Below are 15,131 nucleotides of genomic sequence, written 5' to 3'. Positions count from 1 at the left end.
CAGCGACAGCATTCGAACACGCGTTTGTGTACAGTACAATCCCCTATCAGGTCGTTCCTTTTGGACAGGGATCAGCCAATGATCTACGATCTGATGGTCCTTGAGGAGGCATGCATGAGAAAAAAGAAGCGGCAAACCGATTGAGCCAAAGCCCCATGCATGTCTCATGGCAAGTGATACCGGATCAGCGCGGCAGAGAGCGAGAAATGGATATTGCGACAACCGCGCATAGCCGCGGCAAATGGTCTACATGGGCATAAAGAAAGGAGAGATCGGGATGCTCAAGGTGATGATAGATTGAAAACCGAATGCAGGAGTTATCGGTTACGGTATAATGCGGAATTGCATTACATCCGGGGTTTCCCGGCTACTGCACCTGTCCGAACAGACAAAGAGAGTAGACAAGCATTCGGCTGCCCGCCGCCCACAGGGTGCGCGCCGTTGCGTCTTCGAAGCTGTGTAACAATGCCAGACACTCAGCCTCTGTCTGCTGAGATGCCTAATCGATAGTCCATAGTTACACGCGTTACTGCAGTTCCAAGCCAGACCTACATGGCCTTCAATACGCGAACACCAAGTCGAACCGTCGACCAACGCCAGCATGACAAGAACCCGCCCAATTGCACCAGAGCCCCCGCCAAGTCCTTTTTTGTCGTTACCCGCTACGCCAAAAAGCCAACCCGTAAGGAAGACACATCGACATCATCTCCAGTTACCTTGACTGAGTTTGAGAAGGCCCTCCACACAGCCTAGCTCTTCACCGCTTGAGACACTTGTTCTCTGGCTGTGGCCACCTGCACCGCCCATGAATGCGCGAATTTCTTCGTCATCTTCGGGGTTACTGGTGCGAGTAGCCTGGGGCCGCTTGTGCGGCGTGGCCTTCATCCCTTTCTCGCGATCCATCATAGCCCCGAGGCTGGCACCTGTGCTCATGATATTGGTGTTCTCGCCCAAGACCCTGCGTCGTGGCTGACCAGGCTGCTGACCGGCGATGGGCTGCCTGGTGCGACGGGCGCTAGCGCCAGGAACACCTGGTTCCCAGTTCTCTTTGTCGGACTCTGTCTGGGGGATCTCGAAGCCATCGCCATCGACGTTCTTTACGATGGCGGATTGACTCTTCTTCAATGGCGTTCTACTCACAGGGGCCGCCTTGCCTTGGAGGCGTCCTTGGGATGATGAAGCTCGAGACAGAGGCGGTCGGTGAGTGCTTTTTCCATCAAGCTTGACACGCTTTGCAGAGCTTTGAGGGAGAAGCTGGGCATTACGCTTGTTCGGGTTCAGCCTCAATGCTCCTTTGCTGGCAGAGCGTATAAGACCAATGGCATCCGCCGCAGAGCCACTCCCCTCTTGGTTGGCCTTTTCAGTCAGGGAATTTCTTGCGTCACTGTCGCACCAGAATTCCCAGGCTCTTGAGTCCCGAGACCGTCCTGAGAATGAGCGCTGAATACCCTGGGGCGATTGAGTCTGCTTCAGGCGGTCGTTCAGGGCGGCAGCACTGTAACTGCGACGAAGACCCTCCGTTCTCTCGCTCACCGGGGCTGGATTCGGCTGAGACCGAGGTGGGGATGGAGAGTCCTCGCCAGTGATGACTCTAGCGTTCCCATCTTCGGTCATGGATAGTCGCACAAATGAGCTGGACTTTTTCAAGGTCCGAGAGGGCGGCTGCTCCTGCGACGATGGCACCAAGCCGGAGTTCTCCGTGGTTGCTTCCTCGTAAGTGCGGATGAACGACTGGCTACGGCGATTCGCGAGATAACCGATGCCCTGGCGTTGGCTCTCTTGCGATGATGAAAGAGGCTGCGAGCCACCAAACTCCATGGATCCCGCACCACCGGGTTGGACTGAACTCTCTCGCAATTCATTTGGCGCATTGGTTGTCTGGGATTCGACGTTCGTTAAGTCCGCCGTGGATGGGGAGGGAATTTCTTCTGATAAGTGCTCAGTGCCACGAGCTGGAGACTTGCCCGGGGTCTCTTGAAGGCTGCGTGAGTCGTTTAACGACGCCACTGTGACATCTGCCGTTTGTTGTTCCTGCTCCCCTGCTTCGGCATCGTCTGAATTCGGGGCGGATGAAGATGGCTCTGTGATGGGCTCTTGAGAACTCGAGAGGCGCGATTGGATTTCGTGCGGCTCGAGCGGCTTGGATTTGCGACGCGTGTTTTGGCGGCGGTTCTGGAACCAGATCTGATGGTGCGTAGTGTTAGTACGTGTAGCAGGTAAGTGGCCCAAGCGGGGATCCCTACCTGCACCTCCTTCTCGCCAAGAGCGACGCGCTTTACGATCTCGAGACGCGCAGCCTTGTCCGGTTTGCTGTTTCTCTGATATTCTGCCTCTAGTATTTTCTGGTCCTCGGGGCTTTCGCGCGCAGAACGATGTTAGCATGATATCGGCGGCACATGAAGCCTGCAGGTTTCACGCCCTGAGGCGGCTGGGCTTGGACGCGTCTCGCGCCGCTAACAGTGTGGAGGAGCACAACAGAGCAAAAACTGACCTGGTTCTTCTCCGTTTCTGGCGTACAAGAGGCTTGTTGTCGACGTCGGGCGGGAGGTTGCTTCTGACGGTGTCGGGGGAGTGTACGAGGAATGCGAGGCTGCCTGAGGGAGGACTCGACAGCTTCGCCGCGTCTGCTGGCGGGGTGGTAGAGCCGGGATCGCTCATGGCGACAGGCGGGAGCAGGCAAGGTAAAATGGACGAGCCACGGGAGCAGCGAGGGATAGAAGATGGGTATGGGTGCGACAGCTCGTATGGACGCGTGGTGGAGAATGCGCGCGTGTGTCGAGATCGGCGGCACAGCGGCTGCCCTCCTCTCGACCCCGGGATGATGACGCGAGGCGCGACCCCAACCCGCACGCGTGCCCTTTGCAGAACCACCACAATCCAGCAGCCCGCAAGGCCCTGTGCAGCTTGCTCGCTTCCGACACGCGGCTCGCAGCACTCCCGACCGCGATCACTCACCTCGCTGTCGACTTGTTGTCGCGCACAAAACGCGCTTTCACGTGAGTCGCCACGCGTGGGGAACTCCGCCTGCGCCCCGCTCTCCGGTCGTACCGTCCCTCTGCTGTGGTGCCAGCTGGGGCGCGACTCGTGCGCGTCCTGTGCGCCAGCCCTACGCGTAGAGGCCGCCGGGCTCCCGGACCGCTCTTTACTCTTGTCGGTACATATGACCAGGTCGGATGTGGGACGGCATGAGGCAACTGGCCAGGCAGCAAGCACTCTAGGCCAGCCGTGAAGCGTAAGACCGGAGCAACCTCCTTCCCGTACCGTCACCAGACGAGCCTCACTCGGCCTTCGTCGTGACCCCGCGCCACGGCGGCCTCTGGGGCTCTCTAGTCGCTCCGATTGCTTCATTGGCCATGCCCATCGTCTTCTGTCGATACTCGAATTAGTGTTTTGCCCCTCATCTCACAGCAGCTTAGGCAGACGCTGGGGTATGCCAAAATCCCTCCGTGACCCCGTCCTGCCCAGGCTTACCTCACATTCCGATTCGGCCCTTTCCAACGTAGAATCTTAGCTTCAGTGTGCGGTACAGCCGACGATCGTCTCCCACCCGTTCAGATAATAGTAATCCTCCGACTCCTCACCGTTTGCTGCATTGGCCCCAGGAGCTACTCTGCTGATTGCAGCGCGTTCCGCCATTGGACGAGGTGCTATTATCTCCGACTGCCGCCATGCAGGTATTCCAAAGACAAGGCGGTCGTAGGCTGCAGTGAGAAAAAGAAAACAGTTCATTGTCGGCCGACTAGGAGGCCAGAGCTACCACAGTCATCGCCAGTGGCGTCGGGAGGCTGATATGTCCTGGTTCTTCCAACCCCGTCCTTCGGGTCATCGGGCCAAGTCACAGCCACGGAGAAATGGTTCGAAGAGTGCCATTGGTCGCTTGTACCGCAGCCTCCAAGGGATAGTATAAGTGCGCAGCAAAACTCCGTTTCAGTTCGCTCAGCCCTTGTCTTCAGTCTCGCTACTCGACAGCCAATCAGAACCTATAAGCTACTGATTCCGAGCAGCTAGAATCTAAACACCCTCCATCACCTTAGGATTTGCGGACCCCACGCGGCTTGGGCGGACTTGGAACTGCAACGGCTGGATGTTACTACCGCCACCAGATGCCAACGCTGGAGGCGTGCGTACGACCTCTACGCGGCGGGCATCGGGACCATTTTCCAAACCAAATTGGTGGTACTGCTTCGTTGGTAGCGGGCGTTTTGGCTGCGGTCACGGTTCTTGAGTCAGGCAGAGGTCCCGGACTCTTGTGAGGTCTCTAGGCGTTCCCCGGCGAGCAAGCCACATGGGCTATTCCTGGCGGGCCACCACAGACGCGGGATTCCCAGCTCCCAGGTTGTCGGATATTACATCCTGTGCCGTTGTGAACACGATCTTGGGATTATGGCAAACCGCAGCACGAAGTGTCTCGGCCGATTCGCAGCCAACCACCAGGCGCATCCCACTTGACTCGCTGTAGCCGGACTTGGGACAACGGGCGTAGGCAGCAGCTGCTCCATAATTTTTCAAGACCCCCGACACCGCCTGCCAGTGGAGCAGAGAAGTGCTGTCCTAGGCCACTTACATTTCGTTCTGGCCTTTCGGAACCACCGTCTTGCTTCCGCGGGATTTTCGCTGAGTGTACTGTCACCGACACCACCTTGTCGTCACCACCTGGATAACTGGCTAGCATTTGCTAGGCACCTGGTCCGGAATCCGTAACTATCGGCCGACCCCGCTCGGGATATTTCGCTGAGATTAAGCGGTCATTGGAAGTCATACACGAGTTCTGGCCGAATAGGGGGCCACTGGTGAGTCAAGCTTTTGTGTATAGCCTCATGATCTTTGGTCCTGGGTCCGGTTGACGCCTTGGGTGCTACTCAGCACCTGCTTGCGGCTCTATTGCCCTATTAGTTGAGAGAGGGGAGGCTCAACTATTTAATCCGAAACCACCTCGTTGGAACAGCCGCATGATCCCCAAACCCCACCCAAAATCATTCCAACATCATGCGTGTCGCAGTTGCAGGGACCAGCGGCTTGGCGCAGCTTATCGCACACTACGTTAGGGAGGAAACAAGCCACCAGCTTGTATTGCTCTCGAGAAAGGTAAGTGTCACTTTTGTCTTCTTGTGCTAAAGCTCGCTTTCCCGTCAATTTTCGACGCGGTTACCTTCACCGAAGGCACAGGAGGTCACTTGAGACCGCCAGGGGCACTCAACCCATTATATGGGGACTGCTTGATATCCAGGTCCTTCACACGGTTTGGAATTTTGGCCGGGGTTGGGTGTCTGCATATCTGGCGGTCGCAATCTGTTAGCCCGCCCCGCAACTTTGAAGTGGCACGAGGCTGGCTATGCCGTTCACGAGTTGCTACAACTGCGGGGCTTCTCCGGGCTTCACCTTAGCTGCGTGCACGCTGTCCGATTGTACCCGGGCCCCTACAAAGCGTCAGCATCCAGCTATCGCTTGAACATTCAAGCCTCGCCATTTTCATCATCAAATCTCCTTACAAACTTGTCTGTAAAGCGCTTACTGTCTTTTAGGCACAACCGAATCTCGAATCCAGAGGCTATCAGACCCAAGTGGTTAGCTATGATGACTTGAGCTCTCTTGAGCATGCCCTAGCAGGCATAGACATCGTGATCTCCACGGTCAGCGGCCCTCCGCAACTGGCGCTCATCAAGGCATCAGTCAACGCTGGTGTGCGTCGCTTTGCGCCCGCCGAATATGAGGGACCCCCATCATTACGACAGGACAACGATCCGCTGGACCGCGGCAGGGCGTCCGCTTTGGCATACCTCCAGCACTACCGCCAATACTTTGAAGCTACTACCGTCTTTGTCTGCGGCATCTTCTACGAACGCTTCCAACCGGGCGGCCTGGCTGCCGGCCGTCTGGGGTCCTCGACTGGCGCTGGTCAGGAAGGTCACTACATTCTGGACCTCCGCTACATGACTGCCCAGGTTCCGGCGTACGATTCGGCCAATCGCCCGTCCTTTGTTTGCATGACGGCCGCCTCAGATGCTGCACGACTAGTCGTTGCAGCTCTGGACATGCCTACGTGGCCGCCTGAGTTCCGGATGTGCAGCGAAAGGCTCAAAGTCTACGACTTGGTCTCCATCGCTCGAAGTGTTCGAGGTGAGAAGTTGAGGCTGTGGGATTTAAGCCACTTTGCTTGACACTTCCTCATCCTCTTCGAATGCTGACCCACGTACAACAGGAAGGGAGTTTTACACAGAGCCCACGATCGAGAGTACGCAGACGCTGAGGTACAAGGCATCGCTCGCGTCGACGCAAACGGAACAGTTGAGGTTGCAGAACCTTGCTGCGACGGCTGACGGCCAACACGACTTCACCGATGCGAATCTCAACAGCTTTTTCCCTCATATCCGCATGACTCGATTCAGAGACTGGCTGGCATCCGCCTGGGCTGGCGTCCCTTAGATACCCGAAGATATACGGAGAGTGGTGAAGGAATGATACAGAACGGCGCATATCTCACCCGCCAGCCGAGGGATGGCTGGACAGGGTGGGAATAGGTCAAGGGGCATTCAGCAGCGCGGCAGGCGGGATATGATGCTTTGGCACATACTATTTTTCTTTTTTTCCTTGCTTTGCGGTGGCATTAGGGGAGGGAATTCAAATTGACACGGCAAGTGAGCTGGACGACGGCAGCGTTGAGCAGTCCTCACTTCCTTTCTTAGCGGTTAATTTCGGTACTGTCGTTGCTAGAATGCTGCTGAAACATCTGTAGAGATGAATCACAACGAGGACTCAACAGTCTTCCAGACCACGGCTGTTGCCTGTTCACTGACGAAAGCCATATGGTTGCCACCTCGGGCGCTTCAGGCAGCAAAAGGCGAACGGCGCTTATGAAGCAGGGAAGGCCGGCCTTTGGGTAGGAACGGGTTACACGGCAGCAAGCGAGCATTAATCACTCTCGGGCCTGGCCGAGACTGGCCTCGTGTCGGGGGTTGGGGCTTGCAAAAATGTGCCCTGTTAGTGTGTAGCCATCGGCTGTGCCTGAGGCCGGCGCTCTGGCCGTTGGGTCTCGGCCCGGGGCTTGCACCTCAGTGTGACGCGGTAGGGTTGGTGGATGCCGTGACAGTCTCGAGCTTCAGCCTGGAATCGCCATGAACCAACGGGCGCGGTGGAGGCGGTTTGCGTCATAACGGGGAGGACAACGTAGGGTGCCAAGCGGACAGGGAAATTGCGCAACGGGCGGGGAGGAGGCCGGCGATCGCAAATGCGATTGGGCCTCTTGAATCTTCGATCTATGGCAATTTGATGTGGCCATGGACCTTGCACATCAGCGCGGAGATAGGTGGGGCGAATTTGCAGAGTGCGGTCGGCGCAATTGCGTTCCTGTGATGTCATCAGCCGCCCCACCACCCCTCCGTCAACTGCCCCTCTGCTTGTGCTCGCCATGCCGCATGCTACAAAACCACAGCTTTCCCGCCCTGGCTCTCTCTTCATCTTCTACACACACTTCTTCTGTGATACCCGCGCTTTATCTCAACCACACACAACACCACACACTCAACCTCACTTTCCACTACAACACCATCATCATGACTGTCACCAACAACGTGTAAGTGGAACTACACCTTCTACTCCCACAGTTCATATAGCTAATGCAACGCAGTCCCATCTCCGGTGTCGAGAGCGCCAACCCCAAGACTGTTGATGAGCGCCAGGCCAACCTTCCTCTGCCCGAGCAGCCTCCCGTCGCCTCCGACTGGCAATCTGCTGACGCCAGCACTGTCAACGTCGGCTCCGGCAAGGTTTCCGACGACATCTCCCACGGCAGCGGTGCCAGCACCCTGCGCGAGCCCACCACCAGTGACGAGAACATCGATGTCGGCCGGACCGCTAAGGATGGTCTCGGTGGCCTTCCCAACGACGCTGTCACCAAGGAGGCGAGGGGCCACACCGGTACCCAGGAGACCCGGAAGTAAACGAAGAGTCAGGGGGAAACATGCGGTGAAGGGTAGCATCTTCTTTGGCGGCCATTGACTGGCGCAGCCTGCACCTTTCACGGTTTCTCAAAACATCTATTAAAGGCGAACCTGGGTGCATCCCGTGTACTATAGATATTCGGACACGAATCATTGAAATGAATAATGATGATACATACATTGACCTCGCGATCGTGAGAAGAGTGGTTGAAACATAATCAATATTTTGAACTGTTGTCTTGAGAAAAGGTTCGTATTTGGGTCCTTCAGATCGCATCGAACATAACTAAAACCTGCGTCTGCAGCATCTCCCTTTGTGCCTACGTCGTGATGAATGCAACTAGCTCTGACAACGCACGACTCCAGATCCGTCCAGACCATGGGTCCCCGCGCCAATCGCCCCGCTGCTGTGACGTTGCAAGGGAGAAGCAATAATGGTAAAATCGCCACCCGGCTGCACGTGCATCTGCCAAGCCGGATTGCCTATGGGAAATCAAGGCTCGATATTGCAAAATTGCCGTTTTCCGGCCCACTCGGAAACAGCTGAAGAGGTGATTGTGGTGAGGGCGGCCGATCTATGGCATGCGGGGCAGATCGGTTCGTGGATAGTCTAGACAATTATCGTCACCACACGGGAGCCCGACCTCCACAGTTTATGCGCGCATGATGTCACTATGGTGGAAGGCATTTTCTGGCAATGACATAGATTCCTGCTTCCAGGGAGCCCCTGCTGCTTATATCTGCAGCGGTGCAGCCTCTGCACACCACAAGATACCCCTCATCACTCCAGTCCGCAACAGATTCCGGTCACCACATCCAACCCCACAACTTCCCATCTACATCTACCTCGCACAAACATCATGCCGTCTTCCGCCGGTCAGAAGGTACGTCAAGTTCAGCATAGCCGTTTGGTCAACCTTTCTGCGTCACATGCATGGAAACTCCCCTCACTACGATAAGGCAGCGGCTGATATGACGTACTGTAGGTTTCCGACCCCACCGCTCCCCCCGTCTCCGAGGGCACCGGCATCGTCACCAGCGATTCTCTGGCCGCCGAGTCTTTGAAGGGCGATGGTTCTTTCGCCGCCGGCAACCCCAAGTCTGGTGTCAACCCCCAGTCCAGCGCGGGCACCACAGCAAACACCACCGACACCTCGGCCGCCCGCACTTTGAACGCGGCTGCGGATGCTGAGGCGCGCGATGCGCAATCTGAGTGGACCGAGCAGGCGCAGTTGAACGCAGGCAGCGGCCTGACGGGCAAGGGCCCGACCTACAACAAGACGGCCAGTGCTACCGGTAACACGGGCAGCAGCGCGGCCGGCACCGCGCCCACTGCGTACAGCGCCGGCAAGCTGAACGAGAAGGACCAGAAGCCGAAGGGCGCAAACCTCACCGAGGGCGATATCCCAGACCACGCGCCCAACGCCAGCTTCAACAGTGAAATCGGCACCAAGAACGACCCAGGCCGCGTGGCGGAGCAGAAGATGCAGCGTCAGGCTCAGCAGAGTGGCCTCGATGCCGCACAGCCGAAGGACAAGGGCGACAGTGGCGATCAGCCTTACTCTGTCTTGAAGGAGACGTCGGCCTAAAATCAAAGTAGAAGGCAGTCACGGTTGATGGGTTACGACATAAACTGTACGAGTATTAGTAGTATATCAGCGACTTTTTAATTGAACGGGCTTGACGGCCTAAAAATAGAAGTTCACAAGAGTCCCGTCTGGAGGCAAGCCGGTGATGACGCGGGCCGCAATTTTGTGCATGTTTCAACTTGGGCCTGTTTCAACTTAGCCGGTAGCTTCGTCGCATTGCGGCGCGGCGGAGGACAGGCGGGGGCACAGGCCATGCGGACCCTCGCTGGAGCTGAGGTGGCCTCTTCCGACAACCGTTTGCGCGCGCCTTCGCCCACCGATTTGCAACACCCCTCTCTGCTTCCTTTGCCGCTCCATGTAGCAGTCGCTGAACCCAGCTGCTACCATGAACGGCTTCGCGGACCAAGGCCTCTCCGAGGACAGCTTCGGGCCCTCCGGCGGCGGGCTCCAGGCATTCGATGCTTTTCGTAAGTCAGCCACTCTCGAATGCACCCTCGCCTCGGCACCTCGCTGCGCGCCCTGCATTGCATTTGCTCGTGCCTGGCCTGCAAAACCAATCGCAATATTCTTCTTTGGCGACCATTGATTAACACAGCCTCCCTCCAGCCAAGACGAAGAAGACATACCTCCAACAGACGACGCAGGGCGCCAACTGGACGCTGCTTCTGATAGTAACATGTGTTTGGCTTTCGATCACGGAGACGATGCGCTGGTGGGTGGGCGAGACGTCACATACATTCAGCGTCGAGAAGGGCGTCGGGCACGAGATGCAGATCAACCTGGACGTCGTGGTGGCCATGCGCTGCGACGACCTGCACGTCAACATCCAGGACGCTTCGGGCGACCGCATCCTCGCCGGATCCGCGCTGACCAAGGACAACACGCGCTGGCTGACATGGGTTGAGAAGAGCAAGAACGTGCACAAGCTGGAGCGCAGCCAGGGTCAGAAGAGGTACGACGAGGAGGATGTGCACGACTACGTCGGCGCCAAGGTCAAGAGGAAGTTCCCCAAGACGCCGCGCTTCAGGGGCCCCGCGGACGCGTGCAGGATCTACGGCAGTCTGGACGCGAACAGGGTGCAGGGCGACTTTCACATCACGGCGAGAGGCCATGGCTACATGGCGTTTGGCGAGCACTTGGACCACAGCCGTAAGAAGCCAGGAAGCGCAACGAATACGGTTACAATTTGCTGACGGAGAGTGGCAGAGTTCAACTTCTCGCACCAGATCAACGAGCTCTCGTTCGGCCCCTACTACCCCTCGCTCACCAACCCGCTCGACGACACGCGCTCTGTGACGCCAACGGAGAACGATCACTTCTACAAGTTCCAGTACTATCTTTCGGTGGTGCCGACCGTGTACACGGACAACAGCCACACCATCGTGACCAACCAGTACGCCGTGACGGAGCAGTCCCACGGCGTGTCCGAGGTGTCGGTGCCGGGCGTCTTTGTAAAATTCGACATTGAGCCGATCATGCTCACCATCTCCGAGTACAACGGCGGGTTCCTTGCGCTGTTGATCCGGCTGGTCAACGTGGTTAGCGGTGTCATGGTCGCGGGCGGGTGGTGCTTCCGAGTGGGCGAGGCACTGACGGAGTTCTATGGCAAGAGAAAGAACCGCGGCGACGGGCTGGGCGTCTTGCATGGAAGGACGCCTAGCTACGATGAGAAGCGGAGCATTTGAAGCATTTGCTGTGTCCGGGGGTTTCTGGGATACAGGGGGCGTTCCGGGCGGGCTTGTGTACAAAGTTGCGTGTAGGTAAATGCGTACAGGGTAGATACGGCGCTGCAACTGCGTTTGAATTGCTTGAGACTGCATCTTCGATGGCGCTGCATTGGGAGGTGAAACAGGCTGCCCGAATAGGGCGGGTGCAACGCTGGGCAACGGGCCAATCAGCGGCCGCGACTTATCGAGGCGGATGAAGACGGCAAAAGCCCGCTGCTTCGGTCAGCTTGTACTCGCCTCTCTCCTTCCTTATTCCACTGCAGCTTCAGTGATAGCCCTGGCCTGGCCCCGGCCCCGGCCACAGCGCAGGTAAGTCGTTGATTCCTGTTCAGCCTCATTTCTTTGTCGCGTCACCGGCTGCCATCGGCACTGCATCGCTCCTCATGACGCCCCGCGCGCCCCGCGACCCACGGCTAGCTGTTTCCTTTATACCGCCCCATCGTTTTCCGGGCGTGTGAGTCAACTTGGCGCCGCGATACGGATGCGGCAGAGCACTGCACCTCTGTGTCAGGCGGACCAACGAGCTGCCACCGCCTCGTCCATCCAGCACCGCGCCTCATGGATTACAGATCCTGCTTTAGCCAAGCGAGAATCAGCACTCCCGGCAGCGTGCTGATCCGGGCGCCCCGTGTCTCGCCCACGCAGGTGGTGTGGTCCCGCACGCCGGCCAGTGGTCGTAGACCTTTGTTGTCTGTATGGGACGAGAGGAGAGCAGATCTGAGACGCGCCCACTCGAAGCCATGTGCCGGGAGTACGTGCTTCTCTAGCGCGTGCCTGCTGGGGAGCTATCCGCCGCGCTCCACACTAGTTTACAGCTTATCACGGGCCGCTGTAGCTTCACGTCACTACCGCTCCTGGAGCACCTCTCCACCTCTTTTGCTTTCTTTTCCTGCAGCTCCTGAGTGACAGCCCTCCCACAACACTAAACCTCCTTCCTTCTCCACCTCTCCTCTATATACCCCTTTCAGCGCCATACCCCATCCTCACAAACCACAAACACAACCAAAGAAAGGGACATTTTCTGAAGTAGACATCATGGAGCTCAAAGCGTACCGATCCCACTCCATACGAGGCTTCAACACCGACGGCAGCCTCGACCGCGCGCAGCTGGACCTCCGATACAGCCCGCATCGCCCAGAGTACTTCGTCTCCACTTCTCCCCACCGTGTCGACAGCGGCTACAACTCCCCGACAATATCACCGACGGGAGCAGAACCAGCAGCTACTAGCATGTCGCTGCCGCTAATCCGCCGCGCCCTGCCCATGGGCGGCAGGAAACCGCACGTCTGCGTCGTTGGCGCCGGCGTCAGCGGTCTGAGATGTGCGGATATCTTGCTGCAGGCGGGATTGAGAGTGACGGTGTTGGAGGCAAGAGATAGAGTGGGTGGACGGGTGAGTGGTTTTGCGTGTTTGTGGATGAGCATGATTTCTGATCTCCATGACCTTTGCAGCTTTGTCAAGCGAAAACGCAGGCGGGTCAAATGGTCGATCTGTAGGTTGTCTCCTGAGCTCTTGCCTTTTGGTTCTTCTTCTTCCTTGCCCGTTCTCGAGTAGTGTACCGGAAACCAAAGGTAAGGTGGTAGGTTCAGTGCAAACACCGTCCCGATTTCGTGCCAAATGGTACCCACTTTCACGTCGGCATGAACACTGTGAGGTTAGGTTGATTGGTGTCAGCCTCTAACCAACCCTCGAGTCTTCTATCCTTGTGGAGTGTGCGTTTTCTTTCCAGTGAGAAGAAATAATAGGCAGGTAGTTTGTGCACATCTAACATCTCACCCTTTACAGGTGCATGTTTCAATGCACTGCCCACAACTTCGCGACCTTCTCAAGAATGCTCTGCCAAAGGTTTGAATCAGGGGCTAACCGGAATTTGTCGAGATTGGTAGCGGTCCGAACTGGATTCACGGAACTGAAGACAATCCGATCTTGGACCTGGCAAAAGAAACGGGCACCATCACGCATAACTGGGACGGGCGCCAGGGTATATTCGACTCGAAGGGCTCACAGCTCTCCGAGAAGGAGGCGGTCGAGGCCTCTGAAACTATATGGAGCATAATAGGTGATGGAATGGAGTTCAGCAAGCAGAACAGCACGTCGATACCGCCGACCAAAAGCCTGCTTGACTACATCCACGAGAAGACGAAGGAGCTGTACACCGACGAGAATTGGAACCACCTTCAGGAGGCGGAAAAGGAGAAGAAACGCCATCTACTGCACGACATCGCCGAGATGTGGGGGGCCTTCGTCGGCAGTCCCGTTGAACGCCAGAGCCTGAGGTTCTTCTGGCTCGAGGAGTGCATCGACGGTGAGAACCTTTTCGTCGCGGAAACCTACCACAAAATTCTGGAGAGAATAGCGAAACCCGCGCTCGAAGGCGCAGACGTCAAGTTCAGCCAACGCGTGAAGAAGGTCGAGACTGTCGCCGAAGAGGGTAACGAGAATGGCGCCGTGAAGGTGCATCTGGACGATGGCCAGAGCATGCTCTTCGACGAAGTCGTCATGACCACGCCCCTGGGCTGGCTCAAGCGCAACAAGGACACAGCCTTCTCGCCGCCGCTACCCGAACGCCTATCCGACGCCATCGACAGCATAGGATACGGCTGCCTTGACAAATTCTACATCACCTTCCCAACCGCGTTTTGGGAGACTCCTTCGCCTTCCCCCTCGGCCACGTCCCCGGTCCCGATCTCCGCCCGCCAGACCATACCCAACACCACCGCCACCACGGCCCCCGTCCACCAGCCGGACCCGACCGCCGCCGCGGAAGAAGGCAGCAGCCCGAGGCACTACCCCGGCTTCGCGCAGTGGACGTCCCCGCTCTACGCCGCCTCGACCAACCCCCACCGCTGGAGCCAAGAATGCGTCAACATGGCCGCCCTGCCGGGCCCGACCGCCCACCCGACCCTCCTCTTCTACACCTTCGGCCCGACCTCGCAGCACCTCGCCTCCCTCCTCCTCAAATCCGCCGGCGACCACCACACCCAACAGAAGCTCCTCCTCTCCTTCTTCTCCCCCTACTACACCCGCCTCCCCGGCTTCGACCCGACCAACCCCGCCCACCGGCCCCACTCCGTCCTCGCCACCGCCTGGACCAACGACGAGCTGGCCGGGTTTGGCAGCTACTGCAACTTCCAGACCGGCCTCGAGCGCGGCGACCAAGACGTCGAGGCCATGCGCCGCGGCCTGCCCGAGCGCCGCGTGTGGTTCGCCGGCGAGCACACCGCGAGCTTCCTCGCGCTGGGGACCGTCACGGGCGCGTATTGGAGCGGCGAGGGCGTGGGGAGGGCATCATCGCGTGGGCGTATGGGTGCGGCGGTGGGAAGAGTGGTGGTGGTGGTGATGGCGTGGCGAAGGAATGAGGAGGGATATCGGGTGGAGATGAAGGTTTCGGCGGGCTGGTCGCTTTCGGTTCGAGTTAACGACGGAGGTCTCGGGGAGGAAGTGGTCGAAATAGTGGTTGCTGTTTGTCTGTCATGCGTCTTCCTTCTCTCCTGGAGTTTGGGGGGCTTGCTACTTTACGTAGGTTGTAGGTCGTATAAGAAACCAGTTGGCGCGTATTCGCAACTCCGGCTCAAATCGCTGATCTGATCTTTTCTTTTCCCCATTCTTGTTCTTTTGACTAGCAGAGTTGAAGGGAGCTGATGGAAGGACCTTGTCCTCGACTGATATAATTTCGTTATTTCCCAACTTCTCATCAAAAAAAAAAAAAAAACCACTGATTCGTAGATGTGTCCGACGCACGCTCATCCGGAAGGACCTTCGCAAAGGAAGTCTTCCGTCCAAACCACCTTCCTCGTTTGTCCACATTCTCCTTCGCTAACCGATACAAGTTTACCCATTCCTATTTCCCCGCCGTATCTGGTGGGCCTCCACCATTC

General features: G+C 57.6%; 6 protein-coding genes across 6 annotated transcripts; 5 read left to right on the top strand and 1 right to left on the bottom strand.

The window, feature by feature from the left end:
• Nucleotides 1-702: 702 nt before the first annotated feature.
• YOX1_3 (Homeobox protein yox1) lies at nt 703-1,818 on the bottom strand (the record flags this gene model as incomplete). The annotated part of the gene is made up of 2 exons (XM_066782070.1): nt 703-1,774; nt 1,814-1,818. The coding sequence occupies 2 exons, from the start codon at nt 1,816-1,818 to the stop codon at nt 703-705; spliced, it is 1,077 nt and encodes a 358-aa protein (XP_066627620.1).
• A 3,168-nt stretch (nt 1,819-4,986) lies between these two features.
• On the top strand, nt 4,987-6,423 carry SLS55_010706 (uncharacterized protein; the record flags this gene model as incomplete). The annotated part of the gene is made up of 3 exons (XM_066782069.1): nt 4,987-5,085; nt 5,523-6,117; nt 6,200-6,423. The coding sequence occupies 3 exons, from the start codon at nt 4,987-4,989 to the stop codon at nt 6,421-6,423; spliced, it is 918 nt and encodes a 305-aa protein (XP_066627619.1).
• A 1,127-nt stretch (nt 6,424-7,550) lies between these two features.
• SLS55_010705 (uncharacterized protein) lies at nt 7,551-7,937 on the top strand (the record flags this gene model as incomplete). Its single annotated transcript, XM_066782068.1, has 2 exons — nt 7,551-7,570; nt 7,625-7,937. 2 exons carry the CDS (start codon nt 7,551-7,553, stop codon nt 7,935-7,937), a joined length of 333 nt encoding a protein of 110 aa, XP_066627618.1.
• Nucleotides 7,938-8,797: 860 nt separating this feature from the next.
• On the top strand, nt 8,798-9,526 carry SLS55_010704 (uncharacterized protein; the record flags this gene model as incomplete). Its single annotated transcript, XM_066782067.1, has 2 exons — nt 8,798-8,821; nt 8,924-9,526. The coding sequence occupies 2 exons, from the start codon at nt 8,798-8,800 to the stop codon at nt 9,524-9,526; spliced, it is 627 nt and encodes a 208-aa protein (XP_066627617.1).
• Nucleotides 9,527-9,911: 385 nt separating this feature from the next.
• Nucleotides 9,912-11,211, top strand: SLS55_010703 (uncharacterized protein; the record flags this gene model as incomplete). Its single annotated transcript, XM_066782066.1, has 3 exons — nt 9,912-9,993; nt 10,133-10,675; nt 10,733-11,211. 3 exons carry the CDS (start codon nt 9,912-9,914, stop codon nt 11,209-11,211), a joined length of 1,104 nt encoding a protein of 367 aa, XP_066627616.1.
• Nucleotides 11,212-12,893: 1,682 nt separating this feature from the next.
• Nucleotides 12,894-14,841, top strand: SLS55_010702 (uncharacterized protein; the record flags this gene model as incomplete). Its single annotated transcript, XM_066782065.1, has 2 exons — nt 12,894-12,902; nt 13,132-14,841. The coding sequence occupies 2 exons, from the start codon at nt 12,894-12,896 to the stop codon at nt 14,839-14,841; spliced, it is 1,719 nt and encodes a 572-aa protein (XP_066627615.1).
• Nucleotides 14,842-15,131: the final 290 nt, after the last annotated feature.

The sequence above is a fragment of the Diplodia seriata genome (assembly GCF_021436955.1).
Source record: "Diplodia seriata strain FDS-637 chromosome Unknown scaffold_20, whole genome shotgun sequence".
Classification (NCBI taxonomy): domain Eukaryota; kingdom Fungi; phylum Ascomycota; class Dothideomycetes; order Botryosphaeriales; family Botryosphaeriaceae; genus Diplodia; species Diplodia seriata.
This window is presented reverse-complemented; position numbering and strand designations above follow the sequence as displayed.